Source organism: Apostichopus japonicus, chromosome 6 (assembly GCF_037975245.1).
Source record: "Apostichopus japonicus isolate 1M-3 chromosome 6, ASM3797524v1, whole genome shotgun sequence".
NCBI classification, from domain to species: Eukaryota; Metazoa; Echinodermata; class Holothuroidea; order Aspidochirotida; family Stichopodidae; genus Apostichopus; species Apostichopus japonicus.
The window spans coordinates 9,983,215-10,009,345 of record NC_092566.1 but is presented as its reverse complement, the minus strand read 5'-3'; the positions used below and the strand labels follow the sequence as shown (position 1 = coordinate 10,009,345).

General features: G+C 37.6%; 2 protein-coding genes across 7 annotated transcripts in view; one reads left to right on the top strand and one right to left on the bottom strand.

Annotated features, from left to right (window-relative positions):
* LOC139968939 (paladin-like) overlaps positions 1-11,674 on the top strand; it is a 98,720-nt gene extending 87,046 nt beyond the window's left edge. For all 3 annotated transcript variants that reach the window (XM_071973563.1, XM_071973561.1, XM_071973562.1), the window contains exons 15-19: positions 468-617; positions 1,200-1,280; positions 2,111-2,251; positions 2,896-3,051; positions 3,838-11,674. In XM_071973563.1, coding sequence (XP_071829664.1) covers positions 468-617; positions 1,200-1,280; positions 2,111-2,251; positions 2,896-3,051; positions 3,838-3,987 — 678 coding nt within the window. In that variant the 3' untranslated portion in view covers positions 3,988-11,674. The remainder of the gene's footprint in view (positions 1-467; positions 618-1,199; positions 1,281-2,110; positions 2,252-2,895; positions 3,052-3,837) is intronic.
* LOC139968941 (sphingomyelin synthase-related protein 1-like) lies at positions 11,119-22,497 on the bottom strand. 4 transcript variants are annotated; one of them, XR_011793594.1, is made up of 6 exons: positions 22,339-22,497; positions 19,239-19,919; positions 18,552-18,669; positions 16,464-16,614; positions 14,188-15,163; positions 11,119-13,469 (listed from the first exon to the last, which is right to left on the bottom strand). XR_011793594.1 is itself a non-coding variant. In XM_071973566.1 (6 exons), the coding sequence occupies exons 2-5, from the start codon at positions 19,898-19,900 to the stop codon at positions 14,841-14,843; spliced, it is 1,254 nt and encodes a 417-aa protein (XP_071829667.1). In that variant the 5' UTR covers positions 19,901-19,919; positions 22,339-22,497; the 3' UTR covers positions 11,119-14,401; positions 14,836-14,840. The 4 variants fall into 4 exon arrangements, 3 of the variants coding, with proteins under 3 accessions (XP_071829667.1, XP_071829666.1, XP_071829668.1); XM_071973566.1 differs by having other exon boundaries at positions 11,119-14,401; positions 14,836-15,163; XM_071973565.1 differs by having other exon boundaries at positions 11,119-15,163.
* Positions 22,498-26,131: the final 3,634 nt, after the last annotated feature.

Sequence of the window (26,131 nt, the reverse complement as noted above, 5' to 3'; positions counted from 1 at the left end):
TTGACAGGAGGTTTGGTCGTTGCTCCTTACAAGAGCAAGAGTTTCTGTACAAGTTTATTAGCAGGAAAATTGCTTCTCCAAAGTGATTTACTGTGTCATGGATAGTTCTTAAAAAACTGGTTGTCTTGGAGACAACCTCAGAGGTAGTGTTGGCTTTCCAAACAAGAAACAGATCATCAGACAGATATAAATTACTAACCAGACCTGTACTCATATTGTATTATTTCTCACTGCTAATAATAACTCCACCAATGCCATATATGTCTGATGGAGATCTGATCTGTGTGCGCACTTTGTCTGTGCTTATATGCTTGCTTAAGCTCTGCTCTTCTGTGTTTAATACAAAACTGTTGAACTTTAACATTAAATATTTGGTCTTCCTAGGACACCTTGACTGCCAAACTTTTCCAATTAAACTTGCAAGGTTTATTTCCACTCATACAACCATGTGTTAAATTGTTTTGCAGGATATCGACAACATCATCAGTGTCCTGAGCGGCCTGGATGACATATATACTGACGAGGATGGCCCCGCCCTACTCTTCAACTGCCAGACAGGAAAGAGCGTTTCTACAGTTGCCATGGCAATTGCTGGCTTGTTGATCTGGCACAAAAAGGTGAGCCAAATGGATTAAGAAGGTTACAAGACATATATGTGAATTATACGATTGCATTTCGTTTCTCCAAAGTGACCTACAAAGACAGCTGGGATTCGCTTCTCTGCTGGGATTCCCAGTTGATTATCATGATGTTTATTATCATGTTACTTAATCATCATTTTGTATTCCATGATTTGCATGATTTGTCAACTGGTAAAATAACCTTAACCAACTTTTATGGCAATTATAGCATCTACAGTCCAGAGGTTTATATGCAAAATATGGGTATATCTAGATAAACACATGGTGCGAACGTGGTTCGGGAAAAGGTTGCATAAAGTTGAGATATGTTTGGAAGGGTAGATTTCAAGGTTTTCAACATCTGTTTTTGAGACTAACAGTATGTCAGATTTGTGTACGACTTTAATTATGTGCAGCTCCCTTCGGGGAAATTGATTTGACGTGATCAGTGTACAGTATGTATACAGTGTGTGTATAGTCTAAATCCAGTATATATATACATTAACATTACATGTATGGATACCCCAACTGGTACATGTTTTCTTGAATTTGGTATTCTTTATTAATTTTCCTTACCAGGGTTTTCCATTTGGTACCAAACTAGGCGAGCAAGAGAGGATCAGTGTCCCTCAGGCAGAATACACTAAAGGAGAATTTTCGGTTTGTGAAAATTCTTCTCTTTGTTTGTGCTTAAAACCAAGGATGAAGGACCATTATTAATGACGCAAAGCGAGAGGGGGGGGGGGGCGGGGTGGATAATGTTTTGTCTAGTGCAGGGGTGGGCAACCTTCTTGAATGAATCGGCCAGATATCAGGAGTGAAAAATTGACTGGGCTGCACCTTTACAACCTGCTGTTGATTTCCAACCTTTGATTCCGAGGACTTTCAAGCAATAGGTGTGTGTACTTAATCTGTATTCACAAAAACATAATGTCAATACAGTACAGTTGATAATTAATGGGGATAATAGGCCTACCTGACAGCATCATTAGTGCCGATAAATTCTAAGCTGCTAGCTTGTTTTTTGTGATGATGTAAAATAGATTGATTTTTTTCTTTTTCTTGAGACATCTCACAGGCCTCAAAAAATTCACTTGCGGGCCGCATGTGGCCCCCGGGCTGTAGGTTGCCCACCCCAGGTCTAGTGTAAATGTGATATCTAAGTGTGGTTGATTGGTTGTGAATGCAGGGGGAGGGGAGGGGAGGGGAGGGGAGGGGAGGGGAGGGGAGGGGAGGGGAGGGGAGGGGAGGGGAGGGGAGGGGAGGGGAGGGGAGGGGAGGGGAGGGGAGGGGGGACATTGAGAACCCACAGAAGAAGAGCAAGAAGCACCTGTGAGATAAAGACAAATAATTTTCACTGTGACTTTGACTGTCTAAACAATGGTTTCCTCATTTAATGTTAGGTGGAAGGGAAGAACTATATTTCCCTTTGCTCAACTATTATTATGTTGCATAATTTTACATAATTTAATGTTACTCTATGTACACAGTGTGTCATGCTGCTGGTGCGGAGACTACCAAAAGGGTCACAGGTCAAACGAGAGGTCGATCTGATGTTAGATAAATGTTCGGAGACCATGACACCGATGCACTACCACCTCAGAGAGATCATATTCTCGACATACAACAAGGTTTGTTTGTTCTCTATTCCTACTCCTTTGCACATTTTTTTCATGGCCTTTCTCAAGTCTGTTAAAGTGTTTGGTTCCCTCGATGGTATTTAGTCATTTTGAATTACTTATCCCAACATTTTCACAAATTTAATGAGAGCTTTCTTCAATCTTGCAGTACCAAACTTGAAAACGTTTCTTGTTTGTTTTAATACCCACATGTTAGTCAAACTTGCAAAAGATTCTTTCAGTCTTGGAAAAAGAATATAATTATTGGGGACGAGGTAAGAGAGGGCGCCCTGTTGCTGTCAGATGTTGTGTACATCATCAGAGCGGCACAGTATAATTTACAAAATCTACGAGTAAACTCTTGGCGTTTATGACTTACTTTTGAAATTCAACAGACATGACAGTTAAGTCACCAAATGAGCCACCAAAGGTTTTAGAAACCAGACTGATGTGAGAAAATATCTGAAAGTCAACAATCCACACTGAATTATCATTACTATGGTCATTGACCTGTGACCTCCCAGCCTAATAGGTCATCGTACATTTATGTGGAGATCTTTCACAACTTCAAAAGGTGCATCAAGCATGACCAATAAATATTAATGTGTCTTTGAGGGATTTCACTAATCTGATTATTTTCTCCTTTCCTCGTTAAGGTAAAGTCAGCTAAAACAAAGGAGGATGCCAGCTGGCTTCATTTCCAGAGTCTGAGCTACTTGGAGAGATACATCTATTTGATACTCATCAACTCTTACCTTCACATGGAACGAATAAACAACTGGAGGAAACCATTCTCCAGGTGGATGAAGGAGGTAAGTGATGGGATCTGTCGGCCATTTTGATAAGCCGTGGTTTCTTTGGTTACCATCTGTCATCAGCCGGTCGGATTTTGCTATTTATCCTCTGACAAAGTGTGCACCAAATGAGCTATAAATTTATTGGTAATTTGTAGTCAAAAATTGGTTGTCAAAAAGCTGCATTTTACCTTGAAAATTGCTGTGGTTTGGTAGAACCATAATTGTACTGTTACAGGAAAGATAAAGTACCTCCTCAAATGATCATAATTTAATAAAAATCAGAATTGTAACCAGGCACGGTAACAGTATGCATCAACAAGAAAGGTTTGTATTAAACAAAAGGTGCATATCAAAGAGATGCTAAAATTTTGCATTAAAAATTTGTGCCCAGAAATTTTTCAGTTTTTGATTTAAGTAAGGGGTAATAATTGGCTACATAGGAGTAGCATTTCGAGGGAGAAGTATCCAAATCTATGTAGGCATCGAAATTCCGACTACATACAGGCGACATACCAGGGGACTTTTTTGATTGCCAGTAGAGAGAAAGATATTGGCACTGCCATTTTTCTGCCGGTGGAAGTTTATGTTGCTGATGTATAAATAATTCAAGGAAAATGCTAGTGTGACTTTGATTTTAACCAGTAGATTTTTTTTTTTATGCACTGGCCTAATTTTAGCAAGTGGTTCAAATTGTCAAATTCTGGGCCAGATATTACATAATTTGGTCAGTGGGGTATATATATCTGATTTTACTTTTTGTGGCAACGTGACCTTAATCATCACGATCGTCTCCTGTTACAGATTGGTCACAGATTGGGTGTTTATAACATTCTCAATCGACTGAACTTTGGCGAGCTGGAAGAGAAGAGTGGAATCAAATCCTTCTCGACGATAAAAGAACGATGGTGTTACCAACATCCGAGGAGTACCATCCGAGGAACGTTGGTCTGAAGGACCAAACCTGCGATTTACAAACACACAGCTAGCCTCCCCCTCGATGGCGGTCGTCGAGAGAAACGATGACATGTTTTTGTTTTATATTTTTGTAAAAGTCTCAGATGCTGATATAGCTCTAGAGAATTCTGTCCAGTGGACAAATGGTAGCCACACAAGAATAGGAAATTATTAATTTGATATATGACCGAATAGAATACACATCTCCTGTGGGTTGGAATTTATTTCTCTCGATGAGTTTAACATAACAAACCATTTGATCTGTCCAAATAGCTGGTTTCTTTAAATAGCAGCATCTCTTTTGTTAGTAGGAAATATCTTCCTAGCCGGATAGCTGTTTTGTTATTCGTCGGCACAGTTAAATCCATTAGTTGGGTGTTTGCTCTCCAGGGGGTTGGACGATTTACATTCCCGGGCGATGATTCCTGTTTCTATGATTTTTTTTGTAATCAACGGCAGGTAAATAACATGTGGGTATTGAACACACAGCAAAGTAGGGTAAATTTGATATTCAAGTGAGAAGATGTATAACAGTTTTGTATACAGGAACCAAAGTACTTTAAAAGAGACAGAAATTCAGAGTCTACAAAATTGCTACGGAAAATTTGAAGATTAAATTATTCCCCAGAGCAGTAAAATTGAGTATCTGCTGCTTGGGTTTATTGAATCACAAAACGATGATATTCCTGTTATGCTGCTGCACCTTGAAATTAATATCACCATCGTCATGTTATATACATAAATCTGGACCAATAACGTTACTTAGGAGACGCGCTAAAAACAAAGTACCAACCACGGAGGGTCATGTGACGTGCTCCCTTGTAGCACCTCACTCTTATAGTATTCCTTGGATGCATATTATATGAACAACTAATGTCACAATCATATAGCTGCCACAGTCCGGGTGATGCTACACGAACAAAAGAATTTAGCTACAGTAGAACTTTATTCTTCAATGTTTACTACGATTTTCAGTTCCAAAGTTGCTATTATCTTTCAAACAATCGATCTGCAGCTGGAATGCACGTAACATGTCATGGCTGTACACTATTTACATAGACATCAGTAGCAGACGGCAGGATTGGCTGTTCCCTATAGGAAGTACAAGTCTCCTTACCGTACAGTATCTGCATGTTTTATGCCATGACTGTACACTATTTACATAGACACCAGTAGCAGACGACCTGATTGGCTGTTCCCTATAGGAAGTACAAGTCTCCTTACCGTACAATATCTTCATGTTTTATGTCATGACTGTACACTATTTACATAGACACTAGTAGCAGACGACCTGATTGGCTGTTCCCTATAGGAGTACAAGTCTCCTTACCGTACAGTATCTGCATGTTTTATGTCATGACTGTACACTATTTACATAGAAAATAGTAGCAGACAACCGGATTGGCTGTTCCCTATAGGAAGTACAAGTCTCCTTACCGTATATGCAAATGGTTAAATAATACCTTAGTAGCATCTGCGAGCATGTTACATGATACTGTTTCTCTGTTTGTTGCACATAATATTAAATCCTACTTTCATTTTGCTTGCCTGTGGTGACTGATACACTAGACACTTAAAAAATATGTCGATTTGCTTTGGATGGCTGGCTTATCCAACAGTAATGGCTCAGTCGGTGCCCTTTTCCCATTATAGGTCAAGAAAGTTACTTACTTGATCATGCGGTTGATTTATGTTTGATAAACACTGCTAGATTGCCAAAGATTTCAAGAATATGAATTTCAGTTCGGTCTATTTATGATATTGATATGATAATAACTGTTCTTAATTTTAAACTGTAAATATAATAAAGAATACTGTAACAACTAAGATGATAAAATTTGATTTTGTTGACAAGAAGCCTCCTTCTCATTTTTCTTTTTTTATGAGACTTGCACTATCATTATCCTTTTCAAATTTTAGTACAAACTTTTGTTTGTTTGATAACATCTCAAGCTTGACGACAAAAAGCATATTTATTTTGGATTTATCAAATTGTCAAGATTGTTTTTGATTCCTGTGCTCCAGACTTAGCCACCATTACGTGCAATCAGACCCCTACTTTCTACGTTTCATCAATTTGACAACTCACTTCGAGAGAGGGATTGGAAAGAGGGAATAACTTTGTAGCTGAGGTCATGCCTTGCCTTTTGCATTAAATCGTATCTCTCTTAAATTACTTACCAATAACACAGTGATATCACTTTCACAGTGTACATATTTATTCATAAACAACTTGGTTGTTTTCAGAACAATATTTAGGCCTACGAGGATCGTTCGTATTCTTAAGATATTAACGGATCTGCCCGTGTTTGTGGTGTCCTATGTGATGTGGATGGCAACATGAGGTAATAACATCTTGCAAGAAAAAATTTTTTTACTTTTTCCCACATTATAGATTGTCATATTTAAAGCATTTAGTTAATAAATCTATACTTTATAATCCTTTTAATCATTTTGATAAATCATGATAAATCTGTTTTTTTTTTTTTTTGGGGGGGGGGGGGGCCTTCTTTAGTTTTAGGAGGACTTGAAAGTTATGTACATCCAATATGTAACTTTCATTTGTCAATGTTCTCGTGTATATTTGAGGTCGGTAAGGGTAAAAACAGAATGCAATATATGATTACAAAGACGGTGTGTGTTTAAGTGGAGGGGGTTGGAGGGGGTAGGGGTGGATAAAGAATGGTACTGAGGACCAACATATCAAAGTTTTCTGAAGTATGTGCCTTTTGTCACATTAATGTTAAATGGTGTGTAAATAGAACCAATGTAATACCGCGGTGAAAAGTCAACCTTAGTTGCAACGAATCGACATCGACATGATTTTTGTAAAGTTATTTCTAAGTTGAATCTACGTGTGTGATTCACAAAGACATGAAAAAGTAATCCAAAATGGATTTTATTTATTCTATTATTATCTATTATTTATCAGGATTTTTATACTTAACTATAGATATGACTGATGCAGATGTTTCATCTGATGGGCAATTGATGTGTCATTCTTGCAGGAGACTTTAAAATATGCCTCACGGCCAGCGAAGAGCCTCATCTTGTTTTGCTTGTCTTTGAATTACTCTAGTTATAATCTTTGAAGGTGGCTTTACTTTGGCAAGACACTGGAAAAGGTAAAAAAAACGGAAGCTTTTTCTTGCAATGTCAACGAGGCAAATGTTCTTGAAAAGTTTTCATTATCTATTGTGAGTCTCAAGAAACTGTCGGTTTTTGCAGTATCAGTTGTTAGCCGTTTCAATGTTCGATGCTTTGAGACCAAATCGTAATAATCTTGTTTATACTCCCTAGCTAGCTGTAAGTTGTATTGAAATGTTCACTAGCTGTCCATACCACACTCCACCGTTAAAGGAAAGTTAAGAAATATTATCTGTGTTACTTTAGTCTATCCATAGTTACAGCAGAAATGGTTAAATTAGACATATTTATATAAGCTTTAAAGGTTTTCAAATATTAATACAATACAGTTTAAATTTGTCTGCCACCAAATTTTTGAGATGGACGAAGTGGTTATTATCCGGCTAATGAGAAACAGCCACGGACTTCGTTTAGATGGTTATCCGATTACATGCAAGTACAATACGACTGGGCAGAATGGTGCAAAGTTACAAACTATCGTTAAAAAAACAGCTTTCAAGCTCATGATGTGTCTTGAGGTGATCAATATCTGATCTTATCTGAAGTAAAAGTCAGCAAAATTGACTTAGTTTCTTTATTCATGGGATTGTGTTTTCTTTTGGAATGGATTCATTGCAGAGAATATGAGTCAATAGATTGATTTCAAAAATCAAAAGCCTTAGGGCATCAAAGTAATACAGGAAAATATGTTTCCATGCAATAGAGCGTGCTTTCACACAAGATCTCAAGTAGGGGAGCTGATCCTCCGAGGTTTGTGAAAGCTAATCCTAGAGTGAAAGCTCTCACACTCATGATCTGATCCCAAGAGATCTTAATCCTCCCTTTTTGGTGGAGATTAGATCCAGAGATTAGATCCAGAGATCAAGTGAGAAGTGTGAAAGCCCCCTGGATGACAGTGACCAGAGATCAATATGATATGTTCTGTTTGCTGCTGTAGAAGTAGAGCAAAGGTGATACGTTCGTTCATCGCCAGGTCGCGATCAGATCACCCACAGAAGATTTAATGTCATCATCATTTAGGAGAAAATGGGGTAAAATATTTGTGGTTTTGGAAACACAGTATTAAGATGTGGGATTGAATATGAAAGCACTCAGGCAGGTGGAATTAGACAGGAGAGATAATGCAGAAAGAAGTATAAGCAAGATTTAAAAAAAAAATTCACCCAGTAGCCTGCATCTGGATAGATGTCCAAGGAAAATGAAAGAATCTTTCTTAGAACAAAAATATTTCAATAATTTTTGTCTTTATTTTAATTATTGTAATACAAAGATTTCTATCTAATAGAATTAATTAAAAGAATTAATGACAAATACATCTTGTATAGATCTTCATTTCTTGCTAACAGTTTTGGTTTGAACTTTCTTACAATTGTTTTAAAAGCCAAAAAAAAAAAACAAGGATTATGAGTGTTATTAAATCGTCCTACTTGTAAACAAACTAACTTGAAGATTTAATAAAAGAGATTATTATAAATCAAAGCATTTTATTCTCATCTTTATTTGATTAACATTCTCTAATCAATGCATTCTCACACCTTCTTCCCATAAATTGAAAAAGTGAAATGTTTTAGTGACTAAATCTACCATACTTCTCACTCTCACAAAACAGCATTTTCATCTGACTACATCTACTATTGGGATATGGCAACATGTTCTCCTGCCAGTGGACCAGAATTGCACTTTAATCTTAAAGTTCTGTTCGGAATTGACTTTCATCTGTTAACAAACATGCCTTAACTTCCACCTACCTTAACCTCGCAATACCTGTCTTAACCGATACAGTGAGCATACAAAGTACAAGCATATCAGTAATATTTTTTGGAGATATTTTGAGATTCTGCAGCATGCCTGCTCTAGTTTTTTACTTCAGCAAAATATTCTATAAATAACCTGTTTTTTATATAAACTTTAACAAAAAAAAATATTAAAAAAAATAAAATAAAACATTGAAAACTTAGCCAGGTCAGTTCATGACAACAACAACCTTCCAGCCGAACTCTTATATGCAAAATAGGCATCTGCAATGAATGTGTGGTACGCCTATGTTAAGTGGTGATTTTCCTTTCAAGCTTTCGAGAGGCAAGATACACAGTGGACTCTCAAGTGGACACTATAGAGTGATATGAATTAAATTTTCATAAAATTAACAAAATTCATTCTCAATATTAAAGATCAGAATGTTAGCTGGATGGCTGAATCACTGTTGAGAAAGTTTTTCCAAATGTTGTATTTATTACAACTTTCTCATAAATACCTCAATCTGGATCATTGGATAATTTTTGGAATATTGTCAAACCACCATGATGGTCATGTGTGCTAGAAAAAGTGGAAAATGTCAGTGTAATTCTGCAAATATGGTATCTTATGCACTATATCACTAAAACTGACTTTCTCAAAAACAATTTCTGTACAAGGCACACGACCAGAATAAACTGCATTTTTTTGGTTTTTTTGTTACTTGATAATATTTTCAATTCTGACAATTTCTCCACGTTATTTTCGCCACCTGCATTACACACAAAATTTAAGAAACTTTCAAAATTCAAAAAATTATTAAAGCCATCTGTACACTTTTAAAACATTATATAACAAACCCTAATTTTTATTTACTGTACAAATAATTTTTCATATTCCAATCATTTCTCACGTATAAAAAGAACCTCGGATGAAAGGCGTAAATATTAAAATAAATCATGTTGTGTTGTAAAAGGCAACTGCAGCACAGCAGATCATGTTGATTAAAAAAATAAAATAAATTAGCATTTGCATAATTTCATGACATGATATGAAAATTGAAAGAAAAAAGCAGCAAATTGAAACAGAGTGAACACATGACATGAAACATACTTTAATGTGACTTGGTATGTTACAAGTAATTGATATCAAGTCCCTTTATCTGAATATTACAAGTTCGGTCAAATTAATAACCTGACACAGATTTAAGTCTGTTACATACTAAGTAGGAAAAGGTGATATCAAGTTAATAAAACCAAATCTTATCGTGTGAGAAATTACAGGTTACGCCCCTAAATATCAAGTTCATTGATGCCTTACATATTACTACATATGAATCAAATTCGATAGCAAGTCCCTTCATATGAAAATGTTAAAATGGAAAAGGTGATATTGCTATCAATATTCCTTATTTTGATGTTAAAGTCCAGTATACCTAATCAACATACCAGATAAAAAGTCAAGTGGCACCTAAAACAGGACTAGATATGCTAAATGTTGATATCAAGTCCCTTGAGATGCAAGTTCAGTCAACCTGAAAGCTTTCTGAAAGAATCTGAAAATTTCATATGTCACATATTCAATTTACCTAAAATATATATTTATAAATTCAGAGAAGCATACAACACGATTAGTAAATATGAGTTGATAAAAAGTGCATTTTAGTTCAAGATACACTTTAAATACTTACTTGAGATAGGATATATGTAGATGAGTTGATGTCAAGTACTTACATCAGCCCAGTCTAGTTCACCTGAACAAACTTATTTACCGTTAGATCAAATTTTCAGTCTTTGTATGAAGTAGTATAAATAAGTCATTATCTCAAGAACATTGCAACTAGCAGTTCTGTGAAAAAAAATAATAAAAGGAAAAAGTGGTGTTTCCTGAAACTTGGACCACCCACTGAACTTTTTTTTATCAGTGGCGTAGGAAGGTACTTTTGAGTGGGGGGGGGGGCTGAAGACTGATGGCCTGCCTGGGGAGGTGTCTAAGGGGAGGGGGAGGGATTTTTTTTGCATTTCCAGGTGGCCTCAGATGCAATTTGGTGCAATATAGCACACTTTAACCCACCCACTCCATTTTGTATATAATTTTGCATTTTCACCTGGCCTTAGATGCAATTTGGTGCTCCAAATGAGATTTTTTTCTCATTTGGAAATGAAAAAGGGGTTTTCTGACTTGCGAAGCAGGGGGGGCGGAATGATACTTCCGCCCCTCCATATTTTTCACTGGGGGGCTTGCACCCCCCAGCCCCCCCGGTTCCTACGCCCTTGTTTTTTATTCTATTAAGGTTGAGAGGTTTGATATATAGCATACGGATATATGCTATGAAAGTACGGAAGTGTTGAACGTCCCTATTGGCAATTAACAGTGCATTCCACCAGATGTTGTAGCCAGGCTACGGCAGTGGTCTGACCTCAAAGAGAGAAATCTATTGAATAACTACTGTATCTAGACTCAAAGAAAGAAATCTACAGTAACAATGGTGTGTCTGATCGAAGAGGCAAATCTACCGTGGTTTATGATTAGATGAAGATAATGACAAACCATGTAAACAACACAATACAATATACAATCTAGCACACAAAGAGAGATTTCTACGGTAACACTGGGTGTGTCTGACCTAGAAGAGGCAAATCTACCGTGGTTTAGGATGGTTAGAAGAAGACAACATTTGACAAACCGTGTTACTAACACAGAACAATATAAAGAGAGAAATCTACGATAATACTGGGTACGTCTGACCTAAAAGAGGCAAATCTACCGTGGTTTATGATTAGATGAAGATAATGACAAACCATGTAAACAACACAATACAATATACAATCTAGCACACAAAGAGAGATTTCTACGGTAACACTGGGTGTGTCTGACCTAAAAGAGGCAAATCTACCGTGGTTTAGGATGGTTAGAAGAAGACAACATTTGACAAACCGTGTTACTAACACAGAACAATATAAAGAGAGAAATCTACGGTAATACTGGTGTGTCTGACCTAAAAGAGGCAAATCTACCGTGGTTTAGGATGGTTAGAAGAAGACAACATTTGACAAACCGTGTTACTAACACAGAACAATATAAAGAGAGAAATCTACGGTAATACCGGTGTGTCTGACCTAGAAGAGGCAAATCTACCGTGGTTATGATGATCAGAAGAAGATAATGACCAACCATGTGAACAACACAAAATCAATATGCATTTTAGCAAAATGTTAAAACAGGCAAGATACATAGTACAAAATTTACATAACTTTAAGACATAAAATTTAAATACGATTAAAAGAATTATTGCAAGTACCGATGTCTTGTAAAATGATCACAGAAAATATTTAAAACCAAAATACCGTATTAACCTCTCTGAGTTTTAGGCACTGTGCCAAAAACGAAAACCTGCAAAATCCTCTGTAAGCAAGGCTGAGCAATATTAAACACTAGAGATTATCTCATCAGATCAGTAGTTCCTATTGTGTGAACCTGCAGAGGACAAGAGCTTAAATGTCCTACACAGCCTTGCTGCAACCCATCCATCATCTGGCATTTGACAAAGTACCTTTAATACTCAGGCTATTTTAATGTCCAAATAGTGGATTTTGGTAAGCACTTATTTACCATGTCTAATGAACAATGATTAAATGAAATTTACCAGTAATTTATAATGATTGCAAAAATTTGCTTTATATTACTGCAGAAATAATCTATAAAACATAATACTATGATGCACAATGGATATTATACCTCGGACAATGACCATCTGTTACAGAATTTAACAAATAACTTGCCGAGTTGTTATGGCAAGGGTAGGTCAGCTTAGTCTTCTACGGCCTTCCATGATATGGTCAATGCTGCTATAGTAACCAAGGCTCATGCACTCTTAAAGGCTTTGAAGACTCGCCCCACGCCGCGTTCTGCCGTCTGAAAAAGTTAACTTTCCGTTTCTTGCAAGTGAAGTTTTCTATGTGTCGCTATAAAATGCAGACAGTAATGAAACGTGATACCTTGTTATCTTTTATCTAGACCTGAGATGTCCACGCTGCTATGTACACTGTGTTGTGGGTATTGACCGTAGCTGTATGTATTGACTGTACACTAGAGTCTAATTACCGACGGTAGCAAGCTGTGTGGGATTGATGGTGGTGTCTAACACTTCTGTTACACCTCATTCGAAACTAGGTCAGATTACAGGCATGAGACGTTTCTTTGTGCACACCTATGAGCAGATCCTACTCAACACTTGATAAAAACCAATGGAGAGTCTACCGTTCGGTAAGGGGTTTCTGAGTCGAATACTTTCCCAAAATGTTTCCTAGCTCCTAGCACCCTTAAATTTCAAGTTTATTCAAATATCCATCCATATACAATATGAATGATTTACATAGGATGTAACAATTACATCTAAACTGGTCTCTGGACAAACGAGACATGAAACAGACAAAGTTACAAACTTAAAGCACCTTCTGTGACTCATAAACAATCTCACCCTGACCTGCTACAGCATTTACTAATTTTAATTTGTTCTTCGATTGTTAGGAAACTGCGGTGAAATACAGCATATTAGGCACCTTTGACATCTTTTCTTCAAAACTGATAAAAAATCGCTGCAAAAATAGGAGCAGATCATGTGATTATTTAGTGCCCACAGTAATATTTATTTATTTCCAAGTTACTGAACAATGGAAAATGAACAATGGAAAAACTGAACAATGGAAAAACTGAACAATGGAAAAACTGAACAATGGAAAAATGAACAATGGAAAAACTGGCTGGGAAATGATAAACAATAGAAGAGAGCACAGACACTTAAACGGTTACACATAGAGAGTGCCACCAATGCCTGTACTGAGCTGGATAGCTCAATAGGTAGAGCACTGGGCTTGTTAGGGCACTGGGTCACATCCTCTTCTAGAAAGAAAATTTCTATTGCTCTTTCCCATGACTCATTTTCCTCTACTTTGTCCTGATTCTGGGTTAAATGTACAATGCACTTGGGTACTAATAGAACCATCTTATATTTTTCTCTGTCCATTTTGCACCAAATATATATCAAATATCAAACCAGTTTGAAAAAAAAAGTGATAAAACCAGCAACCACTTTGGAGATGCATTTTATAATTCCAAATAGAATTTGGCTTTTATCAGATTGCATATTGAAGTGCAAGAATGGAAACAGATGCAATGAAAAATCCAGGAAACTTCAGTCAAGGTTATATCAAATTTCCTGCAATCTTGTAAGGCTCTCTATGCCTTACAAGATTGCAGGAAATTTGATATAACGACGAGTTGAGTAGGCTTCAGGAATTCAAAGACAAAACTTACAGACTCTCATTGATAAAGATTTCTACAAGGTCATGATACAGCAAGCTGATGGTGACAGTTTTCAGAAGTATTCGCTTGACTGTTCTGCTCATCGGAAACTTTCCAACCATCTGGGGGAGGTGCTCGTATTAAATCAAGGACTAAATGTCTCAGTGAGAGGTAGATGAAAAAAAGTTTTCACGAGAGGCAAAGCTACCGGGGCAATGATGTGGACCTTAGGCGTAGAAAAGAAACAAAACAATTACATATCTTTTCTAAATTTATCGACATTTTGCGAACGTGAACTATTTCTAGGACACAAACAGCTGCAGTGAGAAGGTTAATGACTAAGTGGTTCTGCTGTGGCAGTGGGTATGAGAATCCATGAAATTGAGTTGGATTTAAAGTGAATACGAACACCGGATACAACAAGTTAAACGACACAATATGGGACATACAGAGCACATTTCATAACACTTCATAAAATTAACCTGAAAGCTATTTAAAAATATCAACCAGTTTCAAACAATTGCTTGAAATGGCATCATCACTTTGGCAAAAAAGCCTTGAAACACGTCACAAAGGAAAGAAAGTTGCTCTGGAAGGAACCCTGTTAAAAAACGAAAAAAAGGAAAGGAAAAACAAAAACTTGAAATAAACAAATATTACCTCTATCATGTAACCAATTCCCTAGGCAAGAAATCTTCCAAAAACCATGGTATACTTATAGGCCAGACAAATTCATTCGGAACGACCCCCTCTATGTTGGACTCGAAATAAGAGAACATCGGGAACCAAACCTTAGTCCTCTCGTCGGTTTGCTTTAGCGCCCTCGTGTTCGCCAGGGTGTGATAATAGAGGAAGAGGCGGGAGGTGATGTAGAAGGCAACGATGACGTCGATAGAGTAATGCTCATGAGCGGCCAAGATGAAGAAAACACCAAAGATGTTCAATATCCAGGATAGGGTGTGGAGGAGGTGGAAGTTACGAGGCGAATCTGAAAAAAAAGAGGGAAACATTTACTCTTTCAGTTGCTGTAATTTGACAACTCTCCATTTATGGTTGTGTTCAATATTGCTAAAGTTTTGATGCCAGTTTCCCCCCGTTAGCCGTCAGATGGAGGACATGAAAGTGAGGAGGGGATGAGGAGGGAAGGGGGGAGGAGGAAGGAGAAAGGACGAGAAGAAAAAACTCGCAATGCCATACCTCTTGTTCTAAAGGGACATTTAAAGCCCTTAAATGGAACTGGTTTAATAATGATGTTTTAAATACTTCATTTTGAAGTAATGGCATCACAGCAATGCAAAGAAAAGGGAAAGATTGCAAAAAGACTTTTGTTTATAAGATATGCTATGAGTTAGGCCGATAAGTGTGGTCTTGGAAGCATGGGAGAAGAAAACTCAAATTTCACCATTCTTTAGATCAGTAGTAACAAAGGTGTTTTATAGCAAATTTTTTGTTATTGTAAATTTGTATTCAAATTTCCTACAGATATTCAACTCATAGTTATGACATTTTAGTGTTGAACTGTCAATCCGTAACTAGCTCAGTGGAGTGTTAGCTCAGTGGAGTGTTAGCTCAGTGGAGTGTTAGCTCAGTGGAGTGTTAGCTCAGTGGAGTGTTAGCTCAGTGGAGTGTTAGCTCAGTGGAGTGTTAGCTCAGTGGAGTGTTAGCTCAGTGGAGTGTTAGCTCAGTGGAGTGTTAGCTCAGTGGAGTGTTAGCTCAGTGGAGTGTTAGCTCAGTGGAGTGTTAGCTCAGTGGAGTGTTAGCTCAGTGGAGTGTTAGCTCAGTGGAGTGTTAGCTCAGTGGAGGGTTAGCTCAGTGGTTAATGCCGGTGCCTTTCAATCATAAGGTCCCGAGTTCGAGTCACTCCAAGATTTATGTATGTCGTCCAGTTACAGAGTTGTCGACAATTGACAATTCATAATCATGGACGTTAAATATGAATCTGAGAGACTGACTTCGGTCAGCTTGCGGCTTTGATAAGCCAATGAGGCTTCTTCACGAGTTGCTGCTTGCAGGAGGATCTAAAATACATACATATATAAGAAATGGATGCAGTTCCTAATTGCACAAGCCTATTTGGGGGGGGGGGAGTTGGGTGAAGGGAGGGTGTAGCATGGTAAATCTTTAACTTAGTTCTAAGATTCAGATGGGAACTGCAAAACATTTTCAAAAATTTGCAGTCGAGATTCTCAAAGAGTGTATTCTTCATATGCCTTGGAATTATATCACATTATCACAAAAAAATCATTGAATTAAAAAAATAGCTAATTATTAAAGGTAAAACAACTTACACTCTGTAATAAAATGGTTGAGGGTTGTAATAACAATAGTGTGACCACTGAACATGTAGTCTCCACACGTTCTGACACCTGTAAGTGTCATACCAAATCCTGTGCATATTTCAATAGCTCTCCATATTTTTGTATGTAGATCTCCATACATCTGTTAGAATGAAAATGTTTGAAAAACGACTGAATATCAGAGGAGGATGAGAAACTACGATAAAACTGGCAATTAATTGAAAAAACGACAAAGAATAAAAATGTTAGAGCAACATTACATGTACTAGTTTGTATGTTCTTTTTTTTCTTTCATGATTTTCAAAGACACTGTGCACCAATTCTTATCATTAAGAACAGTTTTTCCCTCAAAATACTTCAGCAACACTGATTGTTCACTGCTAGAGTACATTTGTTTAAGTTCTAAATAGGTGAAGTGTATGAAACCTCTTTGGTTTATGATTCATGTACTATTATTCATGTACTATTAACTGTTGGCTCCAATGCAATACTTATAGGATTGCATTTTGTCATTTCATTTTTCCACTATCCAGCTATAGCAAGATAACACACACACACAAATACACGCATGCACGTACATGCAGGCAAAAAAACACTGGTACACAATATCACAGTCATCTAATATACAAAATGAAATCATAAAGTCTACAAACACTGCATAACTGTACAATACCTTGCCACTTTGCCAGTAAATTCTAGTCTGTGGTCATACATATATATATATATATATATATATATATATACATATATGACTATACCATACCTTGCCAGCACATATTATGTAATAGCCATAGATAAAAATGACTATATCATTCCAGTCTGTGGTGATACATATACATGACTATACCATTCCAGTTTGTGGTCATACATGAACATGACTATACCATTCCTGTCTGTGGTCATACATATACATGACTATACCATTCCAGTCTGTGGTCATACATATACATGACTATACCATTCCAGTCTGTGGTCATACATATACATGACTATACCATTCCAGTCTGTGGTCATACATATACATGACTATACCATTCCAGTCTGTGGTCATACATATTTCATGACTATACCATTCCAGTTTGTGGTCATACATGAACATGACTATACCATTCCTGTCTGTGGTCATACATATACATGACTACCATTCCAGTCTGTGGTCATACATATACATGACTATACCATTCCAGTCTGTGGTCATACATATACATGACTATACCATTCCAGTCTGTGGTCATACATATACATGACTAAACCATTCCAGTCTGTGGTCATACATATACATGACTATACCATTCCAGTCTGTGGTCATACATATACATGACTATACCATTCCAGTCTGTGGTCATACATATACATGAATATATCATTCCAATCTGTGGTCATACATATACATGACTATACCATTCCAGTCTGTGGTCATACTTATACATGACAATATCATTCCAATCTGTGGTCATACATATACATGACTATACCATTCCAGTTTGTGGTCATACATATACATGACTATACCATTCCAGTCTGTGGTCATACATATACATGCCTATACCACTCCAGTCTGTGGTCATACATATTTCATGATTATACCATTCCAATCTGGGGTCATACATATACATGACTATACCATTCCAGTCTGTGGTCATACATATTTCATGACTATACCATTCCAGTCTGTGGTCATACATATTTCATGACTATACCATTCCAGTCTGTGGTCATACATATACATGACTATACCATTCCAGTCTGTGGTCATACATATACATGACTATATCATTCCAATCTGTGGTCATACATATACATGACTATACCATTCCAGTTTGTGGTCATACATATACATGACTATACCATTCCAGTCTGTGGTCATACATATACATGACTATACCATTCCAGTCTGTGGTCATACATATTTCATGACTATACCATTCCAATCTGGGGTCATACATATACATGACTATACCATTCCAGTCTGTGGTCATACATATTTCATGACTATACCATTCCAGTCTGTGGTCATACATATTTCATGACTATACCATTCCAGTCTGTGGTCATACATATAACATGAATATAGAGTACCTTGCTAGAACATTCCAGTCTGTGGTCTGGAACAGATAATGCAGTAACAAACATTGTAAGACATCTCAGAAGAAAGACAGTCCCGGTGATTGCAAACAACCTTCTCAGGACAATAAACCTGAAATAGATTATAAGAAGATTACTCAAGATTATCAAAATGTCAATATGAATATCCTTTCAGAATAAGTAATCACCACAGTGTTATAAAAATTCTCACATATCATTAATGAATCAAAGTGACCAGTCACGGTATAAATTCACCAAGTGCTTATTATCTCAAAAAGTCCACTTTCTTTCCATTTGCGATTATTTTCTTGAAATTCTTCTCATATTTAATCTCAGACAGCTAAACTGTTCTTTCACAAATTGAAAATGTACCAGAAAATTTTGACTTTCATTTTTTTTTCAATGCTTTATCTCAAAATGTTAACTTAAGTACTCAAAATTTCCCAAACTCAGTTGGAAGATTATGACGCCATCAACACCAAGGGGTGTTTCCCTAGTTTGAAAAGCAGAGAGCAGAAAAAACCCAGTTGTCCACTTTTCAAATTGAGGAGTGAGGTGCACCCTCTGTCCCCCCCCCTTCCACTCTTCAATATCCCTATGCCTTTGATATATTACTATGACCATGCAATGATGTTTCGCTTTTCAAACCAAAACCAAATGCTCTGTACACTGAATACTTACTTGTGTTTATGAAGAATGATGACTACCAGAAGAATAATGGATAATACAACTCCACAAAGCTCACTGGCCTTGAACGCCCATGGCATGTACGGTAGGTTGTCTAAGACAATGTCAGGTAACGGGGGGTACTTTTCAACATCCGGTACACGATCGTGGACTTCCACCATGACAAAAGCCGTCAAGAAAAACACCAGAGAAACGTAGACGTAACTTATAACCGTTTTGTGAATCTCAGATTTAAATCTAGGTTCCGCTGGCCACGCGATGCCGTCCAACGAAGTACGTTTGTTTAAGGCATGCTGGTGGCCGTTACAGTTTGGACTTGTCTTTCGCTGCTTGCTACCCCGATTTTTGATGGATACCTCCACTGCATCGCATGCGACGACAGGCTGCACACCGAGTAACCCTAGGGTGCCCTCAAAGGAACCTCCAGTTTGTGAACGGAGTCTGTTAATGCCAATCGTTAATCTTTTCACATCTCCAAGCACTGTGAGGTTCAGTGGTGGATTTTTCAGATCATCTTCTGTGATGCAGAGAAGAGCAAGGCCGTCAATTTTATGCGTGACGCAGAAGAGTTTCTTATAGGATTGGAATCCATTGCCCTGCAGCCAGGTGGCGACATCTTCGCAAGTCCACTTGCTCACGGCTTTCTTAAGGCTCATGTTGCAGACATGTGTAAATCTGGTAAAAGATGGTGGGGGCAAAAAAAAAAGATGGGAAATTATAAACAGAACGTCAGGAAAACTTGTATTAAAATCAATCGTGAATATCTTCACAGGGGCTGGCCACTGTGAACATTTTTCTAGTCATGTTAAAATGCAATTTAACAAACATTGCAATTAACATACACCTGTTTTAAGGATTGAAATAATACCTCAGTTTGCATAAACAGATACGTGAACATTAATTAATTAATTCACTCTGCTTTACTGCAAACTTGCAAAGTATTTAAAAACTGCAACTGTGCAGTGCTTATAATCCTGAGATGACTTGTTTGAATCCCATGGTAGCCAAAAAAAAAAGCTCTTTGCTCTCTTGAAAACTGCAACATGACAAAATTACCTCATGTAAGGGTAAATACAAAGCAGTCAATAAAAGTAAATGGAGCATTAATTAACTAATATGTTTACATTGGTATCATATGGTCTCTGATATTGATCTATATACATATATTTGCAGCATATTAACAATGTATATTGCTGCATAATTTGTAATTCATAAAAGATGATGGTACCATCTCTGTTCTGGAATTTCATTAAGAGATGTAGTAACATTTAAGCTACTGTACACTTTCAACCACCTTTGACCTTTCTGACTGCTTGTCATGAGGACAATAAAACAACAAAAAAGAAGAAGAAGAGAGCTACTTTATGTTTGATAAACCACATCACAGAAGATAATGGAATACAGTCAGATATAATAAAACTGATGTGGTCGTCATGCCATTGACGATGAAAATACCATTACAACCTGGGTGTGTAGTATGTGCATATGAAGGATTAGGTTTAGGGGTTAACATTACTCTAAAACATAGAGAAGTTACTCTTTTGCATCACTTTAAGCACATAAATGACATGTTTGCGATCATATTCTGCTGTAACTTCGTACGCAAATACCGAACACCTAGTCGGTAATGGTACGTTGAACAAAAATGATACACGACAGCCACTACAGTTCTTGATCCCAAATTTGGGAAATTCACTAAGCAATGACTAACATTTCTCATTTCAAAGCCTGAAGTATGTCATAATTCATGCCACAATGCTGCAGTAGCACATTGAAGTTTGTAGGTCTAGCCTAACACAGTGCATCAAGTTCATGAGCAGAGAACTTACCACCACACATGCTGTAAAACAGTATAAAATGCATAAAACTATAAGGGCCATTGAAATACCAATATTTGTATAAGAAGGGGCAGGGTGGGTGATTTGTGAGGTACAGGAAGAGGTTGAGTGTGTTTACCTCTGCCTTGTAGTACATAGCAAGCTGGAGTCCCTTTGGACTGGCAGTAATCACCTCCTCCATGTCCAGCTTATGAGACAGTGGTAGGCTCAGGCAGCCTTCTTCTTTTGTAGGGTCCTAGCTTGCTTATGCTACCTTAGGCTAGTATATTTTACTTGCTGACATATTTTAGACTATTCTGGTCTCTGTTAGTGCTAGTCTACTGAGGATAGCAATTTATGGCATTGTTGGTATTCATCTATTGTTTACACTGTAGGTTCAGTTATGTTTGGCAACTTTTGTGGCCAGGTCATTTGGAGAGTACCCAGGTGCACATACACTGGTGTGATCCCATGTTATACAGGTGTAGATGTTTGTGAGAGATGGAATGACCTAGTGGGAGTAATCTTCCACCTACCAATAGGATTGTGTTATAGGGTGTTGGTATCTGTTAGTGTTAATTTGTTTATGTATGTTGGAGATGATGTCACCAGAGGATAATATAGAGTAGAGCTCCTCCAGCCTCCAAGCTGTCAACTTGTCTTGTGTCATTCTTTGTTGGTTGCATATGTTTTAGTCTGTTCTGTTACTGCTCGGTCCCCACACTTTTACCAAATCCCCGCTATCCTTTATCTTTCAGTCCTCAGGCTAAAACTCATAATATTAATTTTAAACGTTAGCTTGTCTTTCTTTCTTTTTCTGTACAGCCTGCTGCTTTTTCATGCTTTCTTTGTTTTTAGTTTTAATTCTTACTCTTTATGTTTTATTGCATTGCAAGCACTGTAGTTTCCTTTTATTAAGGATCATACAGTTATTATTACTCTTACTCTTTGTAATTTTAGTGGAGTCGGCATTTGGCAGGAATATGACATTCTTTCTAAAATCTAAATCCCTGAAGTTACTCTTTGACTTTGGTAAGTTACTATAGACTTTACCTTGTGATTCGGTTAAAATCATATCACAAGATCAATTGTCGTTCTAGTTCCGCGATACAAACCTACAGTAGGCCTTACTAGTTACAGTAAGTTGTTAGGCTACGAAGTAAGAACTTTACAAAGTTCTATATTAACTTCGCCTATGGCGGAACATCGAGAGAGGTTTGTAGTGAAAACATACCAATGTAAAAAACTCTATAATGGAAAAATTAAGAAGACATTACCCATACAGACGGGCTTGGTTATCTAGAATATGAAACAACTTTGGCGTTCATCGTGCATCGAACAGGCTGGTTAACCTCTTTCGGTTTTGCCCTTGTTTGAGTACGAGACTACGAGTCATTGTATAGTTATCTCGTGACGTTGACTTTGGACAGCTGTAAAGGAAACAGAGATTGCGCAATAACATTGGCGCGACAGCTGTGAGAACTTTGGCTGCACGGCGATCATGTGTTGATAGCAATTCATGGGAGCACAGCTGGCGGGGGGGGGGGGGGGGAGGAGGGTGGTACACTTCCCCCCAAAAAATCAGGGGACTCAAAATTCGGGCTACAGCTGTTGAAAAATTCGGGCAGCGTCTGGACATTTGTACTTTAAAGTATGAAATTGATTTTTAAAATTAAATTAAAAAAATATTGCGAAGGTAATTAACACACGGTCGCTTGCCCGAATTTTCTTCGATTCTTGCCTGAATTGTTTAGATTCTATAGCCACGAATCGTTCCCGATTCTTATCCGAATCGTTCCCGTTTCTTGCCCGAATCGTTCCCGTTTCTTGCCCGAATCGTTCCCGATTTTTTGCCGAATCGTTCCCGATTCTAGTCCAAATCGTTCCTGATTTTCCCTGCCGCCAGAAACAACTCTTGCCTGAATATTTCGAAATAATGAAAACGTCGCGAGATAAAAAAGTTTGCCAGATTTTTCTATTCCAAAATTTCATGGGACTTAAAATTCGGTTAAAGTTTTTGAAAAATCCGGGCAGCATAGGGACACTTACTATTCGACTGCAATCTTTCCTTCCAAAAGCATTGTTTAAATGCTGCTCATTTCATAACATACTTAGCTAGTCTTTTTCGTAGATGCAAAAATCCATCTCCATTAACATTAATGACAGCAGCCACACAGATGTGGGCTTATTAGTAACTAGAAAATAAATATTTCGGAAATTTTCATTTCCGAATGTGAAACACCCTTACAATAGTGGCGTATTAAGCGGGCCCGGAGGGGGCTTTGGCGGTCCGCTCGTGTACCATTCAGGAGGCGCCATACCACAGCCCAATCAAGTAAGAGAATAAGAGAAATAAATAAAAGAAATAAGAATGAGAACTTTATATATAATCATTTCAAAGCTTTGCCAAATATAGCACAAATTTGCATCTAAGCCACCATAAATAAACAAAAATGTTTCATCACCTCCCTTAACCCCTCCCTTAGTCCCCTCCCTTAGCCCACTCCCTTAGTCCCCTCCCCTTAGCCCCTTCCTCCAGGACGGCATCCCATGCACTGGGTATAAAAGGAAGGATCCGCATCGAGAGCCAACTATTCTAGGTACGCCATACAGCTTGCAAAAATTGACAACCGGCATCACAGCATGTTTTATGCGCCCTGTGTAGTAGGTTCGAAACTTCGGGCAAAAGCTTTCGGCCTCTCCCCTCCCATACTTGGGACGGTTCGGTACATCTATGCTTGGGAGTGGATACTTTAATTTAGTGGATGAAAGGATCAGGAAGGACATTAAAGTCCCCAGAAAGTATTAAAAAATTCTAACATGGAAACCTCAAATCATGTTGCGATTCTTAAAATAACCATCGAAAGTATTCTTAAACCATTGTCAATTTTTTGAAAGGACAGAGCAACATCTTTACGCAGGGGTGCAACCATGAAAACTTCTGGGTGAGGTTTTGGGGAAAGGACCTTCATCCCCTATCAAAAAAAAAACCTATCAAAAAACCATAGGGGTTCAGCAACCCCCCCCCCCATCCCTAACTGGCAGACAGATTATAACAAAACTTCCTAACGTACAGTACATAAATGTATAATATGTATGTGCTGTACAACCTTAGCATTGGAAATTCTTCAACATTGTTGCAAAATATAGCACAAGTTTGTATCTAAGCACTCTCGATCCATTTCACCAAAATTTCTCAAAGGGGGGATACACCTGTCCTATAGTGGTGCACACCCAACTGCAGTGACAGATTGGCCTACCAGAATACCAGCTCCATACCATCAAACATGGTCCCATAGCAACCCACTGTTTTCCTCAAGGTTGCGAAAGGTCCCTATACACTGCTGGTTGGATCCCCGAGACAAAGTGCAGGGGTGGGTGCAGCCAGGTACAGGACTTGGAATATCACCCCAATCCATTTTCAGCATTATTCTAGTCAAACAAGATACAAAAACCAGAATCCAAAATGCATTGTGGTTTCGATGATGTAACCCGAGTAGTTTCCTTCATGAATCTGACGTAATGTATATAAATATCAAATTTGTCTGACCTTCCCTTCTTGAGATATCGTGTTTACAAGCTGGGCATCACAAACACACAAACATACACACACAACATGCACACATACAAACACCATTATGAATGCATATTTTACGATTATCATCGAAACCAAAAACCAGAAAGTTTTATGTGTAAAGTAGAGTTCCGTCTCACTGTAATTTTATATTGTCTGAGAGGGGAGATGGAGAGGTGAAAGGACAAATTTCTGTTGATGTAAGGAATCTATCTGCCATCACTTCAAGACGATTAAAGAGATAAATGATGAGTGACAAATTTAAAAGCATGTTTTTTTTAATCTAATATATATTAATACATAAACAATGATTGCACAAAGACAGTTTGAAAGCACAGTCTCTGAGCTACAATGGTGATGCTATTCACAAATTGACCAATAGACAGATATATCCAGTTAAAATCTTACAAACACATGTAAAGAGAGCAAATATCTTTAAGATCCGATCTAATACTCTAAAAACAATTTACTGTTCAGCAATTCCAAGCTGCAGGGAAATATCTACATGTATTATAACAACTTTTAATAAGCAAGGTTTCAATTCTTTATATCAAAAAATTTCACTTGTTGCAACAAGGGCATGAAGTGATCATAGCTAGAACCCAAGTTATGATGATATGCATGGTATTAGGTCAAAGGTCATATGAGATGATATCTGTCATGCTAACGGAAAATGTGAATGGAAGTATTTAACACTTACGGACCTTCTGTTCTACATACCCCTGTGATGTCACACAATATGAATAATTATAGAATAAATATTTCAACAATATCAGAGAATTTCATACCATTGTCAGCCATCTTTCATAATGAATATAGCATGTAGGGATTGATCCAGGATTTTAAAAAGTAGGGGGTGTGGTCATGTGTGGTATGTAGGGGTTTCCACACCCCCCCCACCCTCCCGCCAAACAAAATGATAATTTTAGATGTGCAATGGTTTATTCTGAAGCATACTAAGACAAACAAAATTAGGTGTAAACGCAATATGCTAATAATTGCTCTTGATTTGCGTGAAGTTGAAAATGGGGAGGGGTGTACACCCCCAGCCAGGGGGAGGGTAGGGGTGTACACCCCAGCCCCACCTACCTTTCTGTGAAAAGCCTAATGTTCTGTAAAAACACTTTTGCAATCCGCCCGAAGAGGCATGCAGTCGCAACAGTCAAAAATGGCAATAAGCTGCTTTTTTATGCAAGCTATGCTAGGTCTATGGTTTGTAAAGTAGGTCAATACTAAAAGTTGACAAGTTTTTTGAAAGCACACATTATCTATTGATTGATATTATAGACATAGCAACAAAGATATACAGACCAGCTGACATCCCAACCTATAACTTAAAGTTAGTCAGTAAAGGCCCCAAATTATGGCATGCTATAATTGCTAGAAGTTGTCAAAAAGTACTTTCCTGGAGGTCTTTACTCTCCAAATTGTTCTCAGACATTTTTAAGGAACACACAAGATGACTGAATGTCCCAGTGAGGAAAATTTCCTTGAAG

Bases quoted from the DNA above. Each gene is read 5' to 3' on its own strand.
- LOC139968941 (XM_071973565.1), bottom strand. From the start codon at position 19,900: ATGAGCCTTAAGAAAGCCGTGAGCAAGTGGACTTGCGAAGATGTCGCC. The intron at 16,615-18,551 runs GTACTCTATATT...TCATTCTAACAG, and splicing joins GACTGGAATGTTCTAGCAAG to ATGTATGGAGATCTACATAC. The intron at 15,164-16,463 runs GTAAGTTGTTTT...CTTTTTTTTCAG, and splicing joins CAACCATTTTATTACAGAGT to ATTCGCCTCGTAACTTCCAC.